The sequence below is a fragment of the Anopheles gambiae genome, chromosome 2 (genome assembly GCF_943734735.2).
Source record: "Anopheles gambiae chromosome 2, idAnoGambNW_F1_1, whole genome shotgun sequence".
Taxonomy (NCBI): Eukaryota; Metazoa; Arthropoda; class Insecta; order Diptera; family Culicidae; genus Anopheles; species Anopheles gambiae.
Window position 1 is genome coordinate 13,785,984 of NC_064601.1, and position 13,738 is coordinate 13,799,721.

At 55.7% G+C, this 13,738-nt stretch overlaps 1 protein-coding gene across 2 annotated transcripts; it reads left to right on the plus strand.

Moving 5' to 3' along the window:
- The first annotated feature begins 161 nt into the window (after positions 1–161).
- Positions 162–13,708, plus strand: LOC1281087 (bromodomain and WD repeat-containing protein 3). 2 transcript variants are annotated; one of them, XM_061650804.1, is made up of 10 exons: positions 162–335; positions 598–656; positions 760–789; positions 2,026–2,085; positions 4,036–7,730; positions 7,815–7,985; positions 8,080–8,353; positions 8,427–11,318; positions 11,404–11,749; positions 11,863–13,708. In XM_061650804.1, the coding sequence occupies exons 1-10, from the start codon at positions 293–295 to the stop codon at positions 11,913–11,915; spliced, it is 7,623 nt and encodes a 2,540-aa protein (XP_061506788.1). In that variant the 5' UTR covers positions 162–292; the 3' UTR covers positions 11,916–13,708. The 2 variants fall into 2 exon arrangements, with proteins under 2 accessions (XP_061506788.1, XP_061506787.1); XM_061650803.1 differs by having other exon boundaries at positions 11,404–13,708.
- Positions 13,709–13,738: the final 30 nt, after the last annotated feature.

Consider the following 13,738-nt stretch of genomic DNA (forward strand, 5'->3'; position numbering starts at 1 on the left):
GAATATTTTTCCTTTTTTCGCAAAATATTTCTCAGCCACTTTTGAATAACGCACATCTCTCGCGTTTTCAAATGTTCGAGCAGTTTGCTCACCCGCAGCACGAACATGTCGAGCAGTGGCGGGTCTATTTTGTCGAGCGGGTCCTGCGTAGACCGTGCGTCCGGATGAGCGGGTTTGGATGTTTTACGAGCTCAGCGTTAAGTAATGGCGGATGTGTTCGTACGGTGCTCCGTCGAAAAAATGAACTTTTCTACCCGTTTTGTATGAGTGTGACAACAGAACCAGTGCAAAAATGGAAGATCAAAGCCTAGTGAAGCAAAACATTCTCGTTCCAGGTAAGTGCGGTGCCGTGCGGTGGCCAAATTGGGCGTACGAAATCGCTCGAAGCCCTACGCGAGACGACGGGGTTCGCGTAGTGTGAGAGCTCTGTGTGTGCCCAGCGCGCACCTATGGCTGTGTGTGTATGTGTGTGTGTGTTGGTTGTGTGGTGGAAAAAACATGGGGACGGAACTGTAACCCAAAAACATACGCCTGGAAAGTTGTTCACGTTTGTGGTTAAATTGTGCGGTTTTTCGTTCTGTTTGCTCTCTTCCACAGAACTTTATTTTCTGATATCCAAATTCCTGGCCAATGGACCACTGCGCGAGACGGCAAAGGTAAGTGCGGGGACGCTCGGAACGGTTGACAAATCTCAACGCCTATTCGCGTTCATTAATTGACGTTTCGTTTGTGTTTTGATTCGCCGTCTGTTATTTGCAGGTTCTGGTGCAGGAGTTGGAGCATTTGGACGTAAGTTTAGACGCTGTTTTGTTGTCATTTCACGATCTTTCTACCACGGCTCTTCACCCCGCTTCCTTTCCAATTCCCTTTCCATCGTCCCCTCTGTCTACCCTATACAAGCTTTGTTGTACACTGCAGCAGCAGCAGCAGCAGTACCTTGAAACAGAGCTGCGTCTCGCATCCACCAGCGGTATATACAAGCAAGAAAGAAAGAGATCACACGCTGCTGTTATTGCAGACCATTTTTGTAGCTGCGTGAATGAGTGTGTATGCGTGTGTGTGTGTATGTCGAGCATTGAAAAAGTGTTCAATGAAAAAACACACGCGCGCACCGTAACGTTCGATTCTCCGTAAGCCATTTTCGATATTGCGATCATCTTTTATGATAATTATGTATGTTGTTCTGCATAACCATGAGCCTCTTTTCTTCATATGAAGTTTAAAATTGAACTTTCAGCGAAAAAATAAGGCCTCCAGAAGCAAACTTGTTTCCAATCGCGAACGCGCAATATCGCCGCACCGTTAAAAACGGGTAGCATCGTTAGTAATCATCGGAGCACGTGTATTGCCCACCCCGCCCCTCCCTTCCACCGGCATTACACCTCCTCTCGCCCTCCGCGGGTTGGATTTGCCGGTATGCAGCAGGGCCAGTGCGTCTTTCCGTCCGTCTTGCCCCTTCCCCATGGTAGGGAATTCCCAAAGTCTTGGCGGCGTCTAGGCTAGAAGTAACACGTCAGATGACGATTTTGAATCAAGCGGGAATCTCCCTCTTGATACATTCGGCCTTGACCTTGTCCTAGTTTAGAAAAGAGACTTTCTTCTTCCTCTGTTTTTTTGTTGTTGTGTTGGCCCCCTGCGAGTGTTGCCGGGTTTGTTTCGAGGAAGCGAAAAGCCAGAGCGATTGTGCTATTTCTTTCTCGCACTTGGTACTTTGGTGTTAAAGTATTGACAAAATGAAATTATATGCTTTTTCTCCTCAACCATCTCTCCTTGCCCATTCACCACCCTGCCTTACCCACTCGATGAGTCATGTGGCAGTTATAGTAAATCCCGTGCCCCGCCCCATTCCTTCCACAACTTCGCTCTCCTGTCTTTCGACTTCCAAAGTTCATTGACATGGAATGTAATATTTTTGTTTTTATTTTGTCTCCCTCTTGCCCTCGTGCCCTCTCCTGCGCCACTATTTCTTCCACCCGGTGGCATGAACGGACCGGAATTGTGTTGCTGCACGGTTCGCGGAAGCAGATCCTACCCCGGCGCCTAGACTGGACCGGACAGGAGCATCGACAGTCGCTGGATGAACTTGTGAGTATAGTAATAACATTATGAGCAATTTAGTTTGAATTTTGCTACCATTGCTTGGACACACGGTGCCGTCACCGGAAATGCTGAACGCCTAGCAAGTGGGCCATTTACCACTACACACGCACACGCTCGAATCGAGTCGAGCTCGAACGTGTCCGTAGGGGCGTCGGCGTGTCGGTGTGTTAGTGTGCGGCACAGCTTTTGCGACTCTCTCCCCTGTGTATGCGCCACCAAGGTGTGCTGTGTCGCCTAGATGTCCGGACCGTTTTGAAGGTCGCCATACTGCAATCCGGATTATCTCCGGTGTGGCGCGCCGGATGTGACTACCGGAAATGTTTTGGTTTATATTTTCATACTTCATACGCAAAAATAATTAGAAATTGCCTATGGCAAAACATTTCTTGTGTCCCATGTCCAACTTTCTTCCGCAGTGGACGGTGGCACCGGTGCTTGGTTCCGGATGTCGGAACATCCGGAACCTGGTTCCGTGCTTTTGTGCTGCAAACATACTCCCTACCACCTAATGGTGGCCGCCATGTTGGTTCTTATTCTCATCGGAAGTGACGCGGTCGTGCTTGATTTCGTACCAGGGCGGTTTAGAAAACAGCACGCGGTGGTCACTTCATCTCTAGCCCGTCCGCGACGGAAGTGTACGTTGCGCCCATCACCACCACCACCACCCTCTCTTTTAGCCGTTTCAATCGAAGCAGCGCCTGCTTCGCTTTGTCCAATGAGAGCGAGGTGTGCGAGTGTGTGTGTGCGCGCGAATGGTAACACGCAGCTGCTTCGCTGTGTTGAAAGTGCTCGATTTTTCGCCGTCGGGAATGGAATTTTAATTTTTAATTGATAAAATGTAATATTCATCATTGCATTGTGATATTCTGGTGTGGTTTTTGTGCATACATATACATTGAATCGTGTTGTTGTTTCGTCGAATGTTAATTAGCACCGCTTTGTGTGTTGTGTTCTGTGCGTGTATGCTTCGAATGTGCAAATAAGTGAGTTGTTTGTATAGTTTAGTGAATAAAACAACCAAATAATTATTTAAATTCGTAAAAAAACTATGATTGTGACGCCATTGTGATGTGAAATTGAAATACTCGTTCTGCGTTTTTACACCACCTCTCTCTGTCCGTGACCGGGGGGGTTGTATTTTTTCGTATGCCACAACACCACTACACCAAACCGCGCCGTGTGTGTTGGTATGGGATGTTCGTACGCAGAAGCATAGAGTGCTCGAATCGCGTACGACGTTTCGCAGGGCCCGCTGCGCTCTTTGTGTAAAAGGTCTGGCAGCGAGTGAGAGTGTGTGTGAGCAGTGTAGTTTAATTTTGTGCTTGACGGCACTCCTGCTGCCGTGGGGTTTTTGCCTTTTACATGAGCTCGCTTCGACGGGGAAGCAACGCTCTGTGCCTGCAATGTGTAGAAATGCATCAAAACAAATGACGATCGCACAGCTTTGCGGGATTTGTTTACAATGTTTTTGCTGTGAATTTACACTATAAATTGGAATCGGATTGCGTCCCTTAGTAAAAAAGTATAATCAGTCAGAAATGCTTTATATGTTCAAAGATGCTCAGAGCATTTAAATTGTTACGATATTGAGTAAATTATACATTTTTCGTAAATTCGTAAATTCATCTTCCGTCGCGGCATCTGATTACCAGCGCAGACGATTTCGTCATGCGATGTACGTAGCACTGCTGTGTGTGTGTGTAGAGCGACCCTCCACTACCACATAGCAACCTTGTGTCTGTGTAATGATTTCGAGCAGTCGCTCTCGATGGCTGTGTTCGAAACAGCTAACATGACGATGAAAATACAATTTATTTTATATTAAATAACTTTTTGAGTAAAAAATCATGTAAAAATTAGCCAATATAAACTCGATTTTAAAACTTTTATACCTACCATATAATATACCCTACAATTTAACTCTTTGTTTTTTAGGAAAGGAAATATCCACACGTTGGACCAGAGCATTTGCTCGAAATATGCAGCCGTATCGGACCGCTGTTGGACAAAGTGCTGCCCCCGGCCGTGTCCGGCGTTTCGTCCGTGCTCGGCGCCGGGCGGCAGAGCCTGCTGCGCACGAAGGAAAGCGTAACCAGGCCGCGCCAGCTGCTCGACTACTACACGCGCCGGCACGACCGACCGCTGAGCGATGTGGTGAATCGCAACAACACGCACAACTTCGTGAAGGTGCTGTACGGGCGGGAAAGTGCGGGTCCGCTGACGCGCCGCCAGGCCATCCCGACCTCCTTCTACTCGAAGCAAACGCTGCAGCGGCGCACCCTCGGCCACCTGTCCGCGGTGTACTGCGTCCTGTTTGATCGCACCGGCAAGTACATCATCACAGCGGCGGATGACTTTCTCGTGAAGCTGTGGTCGGCCATCGACGGCCGCCTGCTGGCCACGTTCCGCGGTGCGTCCGCCGAAATCACCGATATCGCGATCAATCTCGACAACACGATGCTGGCGGCCGGTTCGCTGGATCGGATACTGCGCGTGTGGGATCTGCAATACGGCGGCCCCATAGCGGTACTGGCCGGCCACACCGGCATGATAACGTCGGTCAACTTTTGCCCCTCGCCCAAGACGGACCTGCGCTTTCTGGTTACGACCAGCACGGACGGCTCGGTCGCCTTCTGGGAGTACACGACGCGCAACGGCAAGACGACGTTCTCGTCCAAGCCCACCTCCTACCACGAAAAGCTGCGCCCGGGTCAGGCACAGATGATCTGTGCCTCGTTCTCGCCCGGCGGCATCTTCATGGCGGCCGGCTCGGCCGATCATCACGTGCGCGTGTACCTGATGTCGGAGGACGGGCCGAAGCGCATCCTGGAGACGGAATCGCACTCGGACACGGTCGATTCGATCCAGTGGGCCCACGGTGGGCTGAAGTTCATCTCGGGCAGCAAGGACGGTACGGCGCTGGTGTGGCACTTCGAGTCGCAGCAGTGGAAATCGATCCGGCTGAACATGGGCGACCGGCTGCTGACCTGTCCGCCCGTCAACCCGGACGACAACGTGAAGCTGAAGGTGACGATGGTGTCGTGGGACAACACGGACAACTGGGTGATAACGGCGGTGAACGATTTCACGATCAAGGTGTGGAATGCGCAGACGGGCAAGCTGCACCGCGTGCTGCGCGGGCACACGAACGAGATCTACGTGCTCGAGTCGCACCAGAAGGACTCGGGCGTGCTGCTGTCGGCCGGCCACGACGGCCAGCTGTTCATCTGGGACATTGTGCAGGGCGTTTCGATGGCAAACTTCGTCAACCGCATCGACGACCATTGCGAGGGCGGCATCTACGACGCGAAATGGTCCCCGGACGGTATGATGATTGCGGCGACGGATTCGCACGGCCACATACTGATGTTCGGGTACGGGTCGGGGCACGAGAAGCTGAAGCAGCTACCACCGGAGCTGTTCTTCCACACGGACTACCGGCCGTTGATACGCGACTCGGCGCTGCACGTAATGGACGAGCAGACGCAAACGATGCCTCACCTGATGCCGCCTCCGTTTCTGGTCGATATTGATGGCAATCCGTATCCACCGGCGCTACAGCGCTTGGTGCCGGGCAGGGAAAACTGTCCCACGGATCAGCTCATACCGAACATCAGTGTCGGTGGTGAGGGCGCGGAGGTCCAGCAGCAACAGCAGCAGCAGCAGCTACAGCCGGCTATTGGTGGCGGTGTTGGTGGTGCTCAGGCAGGCCCGCAGGAGCCCGCTGGTGGGGCATACTCGAATATCGATCGTATGATCGAAGCCCTGGCCAATCGACGACAGGTCGAGGGAGGTGGAGCAGATCGAGCGGCCCAGGGAGAAGATCAACAGGCGCCCGATTCGAACAATGATCGGGCACGTGGAGAGGACGCCGGTGGCGCTTTACAGCCCGCGAACAACGGTGGCAGACCGGGTAACAACGCGAATCAACCCGCCGGCGGAAGGAATGGGCAGCGTGGGTTCGGCTCCGCTGGCAATTGGCACCGCACGGAGGAAGGCTTCAAGTTTCACCGGCGCCAGTACGTGCGGCCGATGAGCTACTCGGCGATGGTGAATCTGAAGCAGCGCGTGTACGCGGCCGGAGTGCAGGAGCAGGAGGTGTATCGGCGCGAGATGCGCCGTCGCCCGGTCATGATCAACACTGCCAACAGTGCTTCCTCGTCCGGCGGTCCGTCCGGGCTGGGCGGTCGGCGAGCGGCTCGTGCCGGCGGTGGCGCCAACCGTTCGTTGCGCCGGGCCAACGGTGAGGGTGGAGCGAACGGAGCACGCCCAGCCTACCGGACGCGGGCTGTGCGCGAAAACGAACCCATGCCCGAACCGGACGAAGACGATGCGGCGGAAGAGCAGAACGAATCGTCGTCATCGGAGTCGAGCAACAGCGACTACTCCACCGCCATCGAGGAGAAGCTTGACCTGTCCGGGAGCAGCTCGAGCGACACCCAAAGCTCGGACTACTCCGACTGGGTGTCGCACGAGCCGGGCCACAATCTGGAACCCCCGAAGCGGTCGAAGCGGAAACACGTGCAACGCCGTGCCTATTCGCCGCCCGATCCCGACCAGCCCGGCCCGAGCCATGCGACGCCGGGCACGAGCGGTACGGGCGGTGGCCGTCGTCGCTCGACTAAGGTGCGTAAGATACCGCTGACGCGTGACGGTGAGATACCGGAACAGTTCCGGCCGCCCGAATGGCTGTCGGAGGTGATTCCGCGCAAGGCGCCCTACTACCCGCAGATGGGCGACGAGGTGGTGTACTTCCGGCAGGGCCACCAGCGCTACCTCGAGGCGGTGCGCACCAAGTCGGTGTACAACCTCGGCAACCGGTGCGAACCGTGGGCCGCGATGGAGATACAGGCGCACGAGCTGTGCAAGGTGATCGGCATCAAGTACGAGATCCGACCGCCCCGGCTGTGCTGCCTGAAGCTGGCCATCATTACGGAGGACGGCGAGCTGACGGGGCGCTCGTTCGCCATCAAGTACCACGATATGCCGGACGTGCTGGACTTTCTGGTGCTGAAGCAAACGTTCGACACGTCGGTCGGGCGCAGCTGGGGCCCGGGCGATCGGTTCCGCTGCATGATCGAGGACGTGTGGTGGACCGGGCAGATCGAATCTCACAACCAGCTGTCGGCCGACTTCCCGGACTCGCTGTTTATGTGCTTCCGGGTGCGCTGGGACAATGGCGAGTACGAGCTGATGAGCCCGTGGGATCTCGAGCCGGTGGACGAAGCGCGCCAGCCGGAGGAGGTGGGCGGTGCGGTGCCGGTGCTGCCCGAGGAGCTGCAAGCCACACTGTACCAGCCAAAGCCCGAGGAATGGCCCCGGGGCGATCGGGATGCGTCGTGCCGGCGCATCATCGCCGGGCTGGAGCAGGTGATGGGGCTGGCGATTGCGGATCTCTTCCTTGCGCCGGTCGATCTCAACATCTATCCCGAGTATGCGTTCGTGGTGGAGTATCCGATCGATCTGAACACGATCAAGTCGCGGTTCGAGAACCATTTCTACCGGCGCATCACATCGGCCCAGTTTGACGTGCGCTACCTGGCGACGAACGCGGAAAAGTTCAACGAATCGCACAGTACGATAGTGCGGAACGCTCGCATCATTACCGATCTCTGCTTGCGCATACTGAGGTGAGTAAGGGAAGCAGGAAAAACAAGCACGGAAACCATACTCTAATCAATGCTTTTTTTTGCTTCACAAATGTGTTTTGGCAGTGATCTCAATGAAATCGATGTGCCAGCTGTGTATCACCAACTGGTCGATACATACCTATCGTCCGACTCGGAAACGGAGCGGCACAGGCCTGGCCCATCGACAAGCTCGGCCGGAGCTGCTGGTCCAGCCGGAAGTGGTGTTTCCAACAATCGACGAACGGGATCGCGAAGGTAACCATCGTCCGTCCGCTACGAAAGCTTTTCCCTCGGCAGCGATGCAGTCGGTGTACACTCAACGACCGTTCTCCTCTAATTACTTTTCAAGATCAAGACGACTGGTGCCGGAAGGGGATTGGCGAGTGGACTGCCGGGAGCTGCTGGAGATGATTTGGCAGTGCGATGATTCGGAACCGTTCCGAGAGCCGGTCGACACCATCGAGCATCCGGACTATCTGCAAATTATCGACACGCCGATGGATCTGCGCACGATAAAGGAAGATCTGCTCGGCGGCAACTACGAGTCGCCGTACGATTTCTGCAAAGACATGCGGCTCATCTTTCAAAACTCGCGCAATTACAACACAAACAAACGTTCGAGGGTAAGTTGGAAGGATCATTTCCATTTGTGTGCCATCCAATTTCAAATGTAATACTTTTGCCTTTTTCTTTTAGATCTACTCGATGACCCTACGGTTGAGCACGCTGTTCGAGGCGCACATAAAGGCTGTTATCTACAACTGGAAATCGGCCCGAAGGCGCAGTCGAGGCAGTGGCGGTGGCGGTGGAGGCAGCGGTAGAAACCACGATCTTTCCACCACCGGCAGCAGCAATGGGCTAGCATCGTCCACGAAACGGCGCCGACGAGATAGGCGGGACGATGCGGTGGCGGGTCCGAGCAGCAGCCGAAGAGGCGGGGCAGCACTGAACAGCAGCTCCGGCAGTGGGATGAACACGAGTGGCAGCTCGTCGCGTGCCACTGCCAGCCACGCAGCGGCACATTCGGATGACGACGACGATGACGACGACGATGATGATGACGATGAGGAGGAGGATCGCCGGGCGGCGAACCATCGTGCCGGCAAGCGTACGCGCAATGGCGGAATGCTAGTAGCGTCCTCGTCTCGCCGTGGTCATTCAACCGTGGCGGGTGGCTCGAACGGTGTGTCGTCATCGTCGGCCGGTGGTGGAGCAGGTAACAGTAACAATGTGATAGACCCGTTGGCTATTCCGGGTCCGAGTAGTAGCCGCGGCAGCCGGTCGGCCACCGGTGGCGGTGCGCGCATGCTGACGCGACGCGGCCGTCGGTCGCAGGACGAAGATGATGAGGAGGACGAGGCGGCTGCGAGCAGCGAGGAGTCGGATATGAGCAGCAGCGACAACACGAGCAGCGAATCGGACAGCGACGATGACGACGATGACGATAGCACGGGCGTACCGGTTTCGCACCGGGCGGACTACGACTCCGGCGAGATGTACGATCCGTACAAGCGGCGCACCAAACGGTCGCCCCAGAAGCGGAAGCAGAAGAAACGCAACAAGAAGAAGGTGCACCGGAAGGCGGGCGGCAAGCGTGATACGGTCAGCTCGACGACGAAACGAAAGCGCCCGGGTGTGCTGGACGACTCGCCGGAAGCGGGCAGCAGTGGTGGTGTTGTTCGGCGGCCATCGGCAGCGGTGCGCGCAGCGCGTCAGGATCTGTTCGGCACTTCCTCGCCGGCTGGTGGCGAAAGTGGTGGTGGTACACGGTCGCTTCGCAACGGTACCGTGTCGAGTGCTGCTACCTCCAACGCAGCAGGAGCCGAAGCAGGATCGTCGATGCAGAACGATCACAGCAAGCCAAAGACATCGTCGCTGGGCAGCAAGCGGCCGCGCCGGAGCACCCGCAACCAGATGGACGACTCCAGCAACGACAATGACGACGACGATGAGGAGGAGGAGGAGAACGAAGAAAGCGAAGAGGATGTGGCAAGGGGCGGCGAGGGTAGTGCGGTGGCAGCGCGCGAGAGTCGCTCCTATCGGGGTGGACCGCCGGCGAAACGTAACCGCAGCCGGTACGAGTCCGATCACAGCTACCACAAGGAGCGTCCCAAGACGGCGCGGATCGTTTCGGATTCGGATAATGAAGTTGGCGAACCGTCCCGTTCGACCAGGGGCAGTGTCCGGCGGGCACAGGCCGAGTGGGGCAAGAGCGAGGACAGTTTGGAAGAAAGGCACGACGACGAGGATGACGACGACGATGATGATGATGATGACGACAACGGTGCCGAGGAGAAGGTTGCAAGACGGGGTGGTACTGCAAAACTGCGTTCGGAAAATGAGGAAGAGGATGAAGCGGTTGCCGGCGGATCGAGCACCCGTCGGACGGCGGCACCATCGTCATCGTCCGGCACCGGTCGACGGATGCGGGCACGCAAGCTTCCGTCCGACCACGAGCAGAGCGCCGAGGAGACGAGCAACATTAGCAAGCGCAGCTCGGCTACGCAGCGCGCTCAGCGAGCGACGGTCGGTCGAAATCACCCAAACGCCTCGCAAGCTGCTTCGTCTAGCGGCACGCGCAACAGTTGGTACGCCAGCGAGAGTGACAACGACGGGAACCATCACCCCGCAGCCGGGGGTGCAGCAACCGTGCCTGCCGCCTCGACTAGCTTTCATTCGGTGCGCTCGTCACGTCGTATGGTGATGGAAATGAACTCATCCAGCACGATAGTTACCGCCAACGGGACGGCGAGTGGTTCGTCGATCGTACGAAGAACGATAAGCGCTACCAGCAGCAGCAGTACGTCTGGCCGCCGGTTGCGTGGAATGGATGCGAATCCGGCTAGTGGGACGGCTACTCCGCCACCACACACCGTGGATCATAACTACGGCGAGCAGCCGGGTCCATCCGCTACGCCAGCGGCAACGAGCGGTTCTTCAGCAGGCATTGCTGCCGGTGGCACGTCTAGTGCGGGACGGGGAGAGGCACTCGCTGCTGGCGTCCCGACCGTTGGTGGCGGTGTGAGTGCGTTGAGAAGAACGCGAACGCGCAGTACCGTGCTGTCCCGCCATCAGCGCAATCCGGACGAGCTCGATCAGGGCGTGATGTTGCCCGAGGCTCCGCATCGCCCGGAGGCGCCCGCGGATGGAAGCGATGAGGACGATAATCAACCGCTAAGGGCAGCACCATCATCCGGCGTCAGATCATCACGGTCCACCACGGCACGCCAGTTACGATCGCGCGCTGCCGGTGATGGTGGTGAAGGCGGCGCTGGTGGTGGTGGTACACCGTTGAAGAGGAAATCAACGCGCATTTCGTCATCGCACGAGGAAGACCTGCCGGAGGACGGTGCCGCCGACGCCGCCGGCGACAGTGAGGACAGTGATGATTCCGATGACGATAATACGCCGCTGAAAATGATGGCGGGATCGTCGTCTTCGCGCACGAGGAGTGGTCGCTCGCAGCCCCCATCCGTTGCCGGTACGCCCAAGAAGAACGACAGCAGTACGGCGTCGTTCGGTAGCAGTCGGATCGTGCCACATCGGACGCGAAGAAAGGAACGGTACACGTCCGATGAGGAGTATGAGGTAAGTGTTTGCCATGTGCATTGAATGCATTGCACAAATAGCACTCTTAAAAGCATACTTTAAAATGTTTGATTGATGCTTTTAGGCTCCCGGTCCGTCGAGCGGAAGGTCGACGCGCAAGATGAAACGGCCCCGGTACAACGAAGAGTCGGAAGAGAATGACGAAGAGGACGGGCGTCGTGGCGCGGGCAACAATCACCATTCACATCATCGAGCGCAGCGGCACACGATGCGGCCCCGCCAGCGAGTGCTCAGGACTGCCCAGGAGGACGACAACGAGAACGATGACGACGAGGACGAGCACGACGACGAGGAGGATGACATTGCACGGGCGCTGGCCAACATTCGGCAACGATCGCGCCGCACGATTGCTTCCTCCTCCTCCTCCTCCGCGGCACAGCACGGCACAGACGGCGATGCGGCCAACAACGGTAGTACCAATAGTCATAGTCATAGGGTGGTGGACAACCTTCCTCACCACACCACAACACACCAGCAACAACCGTATCATCATGCTACTCCTCCTCCTCCTTCTCGCCATCAGTCAGCAGCCGGCAGCAGTCAGCAGCAGCGACGCGATACCATCGACGAAGCTGAGCGCAGTTTGGGCCGGCCAACTACTTCGCCACCGCACCACCGCAGCTGCAGCACTGGTGGTGGTCGTCCGCCGCGTAGTAGCAGCCACTATCCGCAGCAGGCCGCAACGGAGGTGGCGACAGCAGCAGCAGCTGGGCCTTCATCACGCTTTGCACGAGGACGGGGGGTCGGCCGGGGGCATCGTAACAACAGCAGCGACGAGGACGATGAGGAGCAGGATAGCGCACAGGAGGAGGATGGGGGGACGGAGAATGGAGGGGCCGATGACGCCACGACACTGCTCACCAGCGTCAGCAGCCGGGGCCGCGTACGGCGCATCAATCCGCGGGTGCGCAAGATTTTCGGCGAATAGTACTACGCCCTGGATGGTTCCGCGTGGGAGGAGGGAACCAGCGACACTGCGAGCAGTTCCGGCAGCGAGCAAGACCTTTCAATGTTTCTCGATTCTAGCAGAACGCACCGGCAGCAGCAGCAGCAGCAGCAGCAGCAGCAGCTCCAACTTGGCCAGTTTTCCGACGAACAGTGTGTGGAGGAGCTGCTGCTGCACGATGCGAACACCACTACCACCACCACCACGACGGTAAGCAGCCTCGATGTGCAGGTGGACGACGTGGTGTACGACATTGGTGGCGAGGTGATGATGTTCTCCGCCAGCAGCCCATCCGGTGCAACGATCGAGGAGCTAGAGTTTATCCTTGGAACGTAAAAACAATGTGCGCGCTGCATCCAAGCAACAAGCGCGAAACCACAATCCCTCACTTATGGCGGGCAGGGTTTGTCGGTCGGTTGGAAAAACCGCTATCCATTATTAAAGTCATCGTTAGTCCGTTCGTCGATGCAAGTATCGCAAGGGAAAACGTTTAAGACTGATTATTAGAGAGCCAACGTGGTAATCAATTCGTTGCTGATAACCCACACACACACTCGCACTCCCACGCACCATCTTGCGTTTAGTTGGTGTTGTTGAGGTGTTTGCGCGATCGGATTATATTAGTTCGACCAGTTCATTTTCCCCCCGTTTCACTCCCCCGGGGGTCTATATATCTCATCTGCTGCCAGATTCGATCATTTACTGATAGAACGAAGTTGTACACCACACTACTTTATAAGCACACACACACACACACACACACACAGCCCGCTCTGCAGCAAGCCGCGTGAACAAAGTGACAGATAAGAAAGAGAAGAAAAAACAGTAACAGTAGAGAAAGCGGAAGAAAAGGATCGCGGGAATAATTTCTCATAATTTTGTACAATATACCTAAGCGCCCTACTAGAAAGAGAGCGAGAGAGAGAGAAAGAGAGAGAGAGCGAGAGAGAGAGAGAGAGAGAGTACAGTTAATTTCCTTACATAGCATAGTAATTTACCTATCAAGGGAATGTAACAGCGGAGTAGGCGGCGACGACACCACGGTTTGTAAAAAAAGAGGAAGGAAAGGATGTGTAAATGTAATCGCCCCCCTTGTTGATCGTCATCAATGCCGGAACGGAATATCAGTCGATCATTATTAATATTTCCCCTTTGTCACCGCCGCAACTCTTTCTCTCTCTCTCTCTCTCTCTCTCTCACACTCTCTCTTGTGGTGCAACGTGACCGTAAAATAGGTGGTGTGTGGACACCGATCGTGCTTTTCGGTATCATCCTCTCCCGCTGGTTAAAAATGTAGAGTTTAAGCGTATTAAGAGTGTCTCTGTGTCGCGTATTTTAGGAAACAAAAGTAACTACTAGAACCGAGAGAGGAGATGTAATGTGCTACAGAAAAGTAATAAAAACGTGGATAAATATAAAAGAATGGTTGTACGTGTTTTTCTCTTTTTTCTAT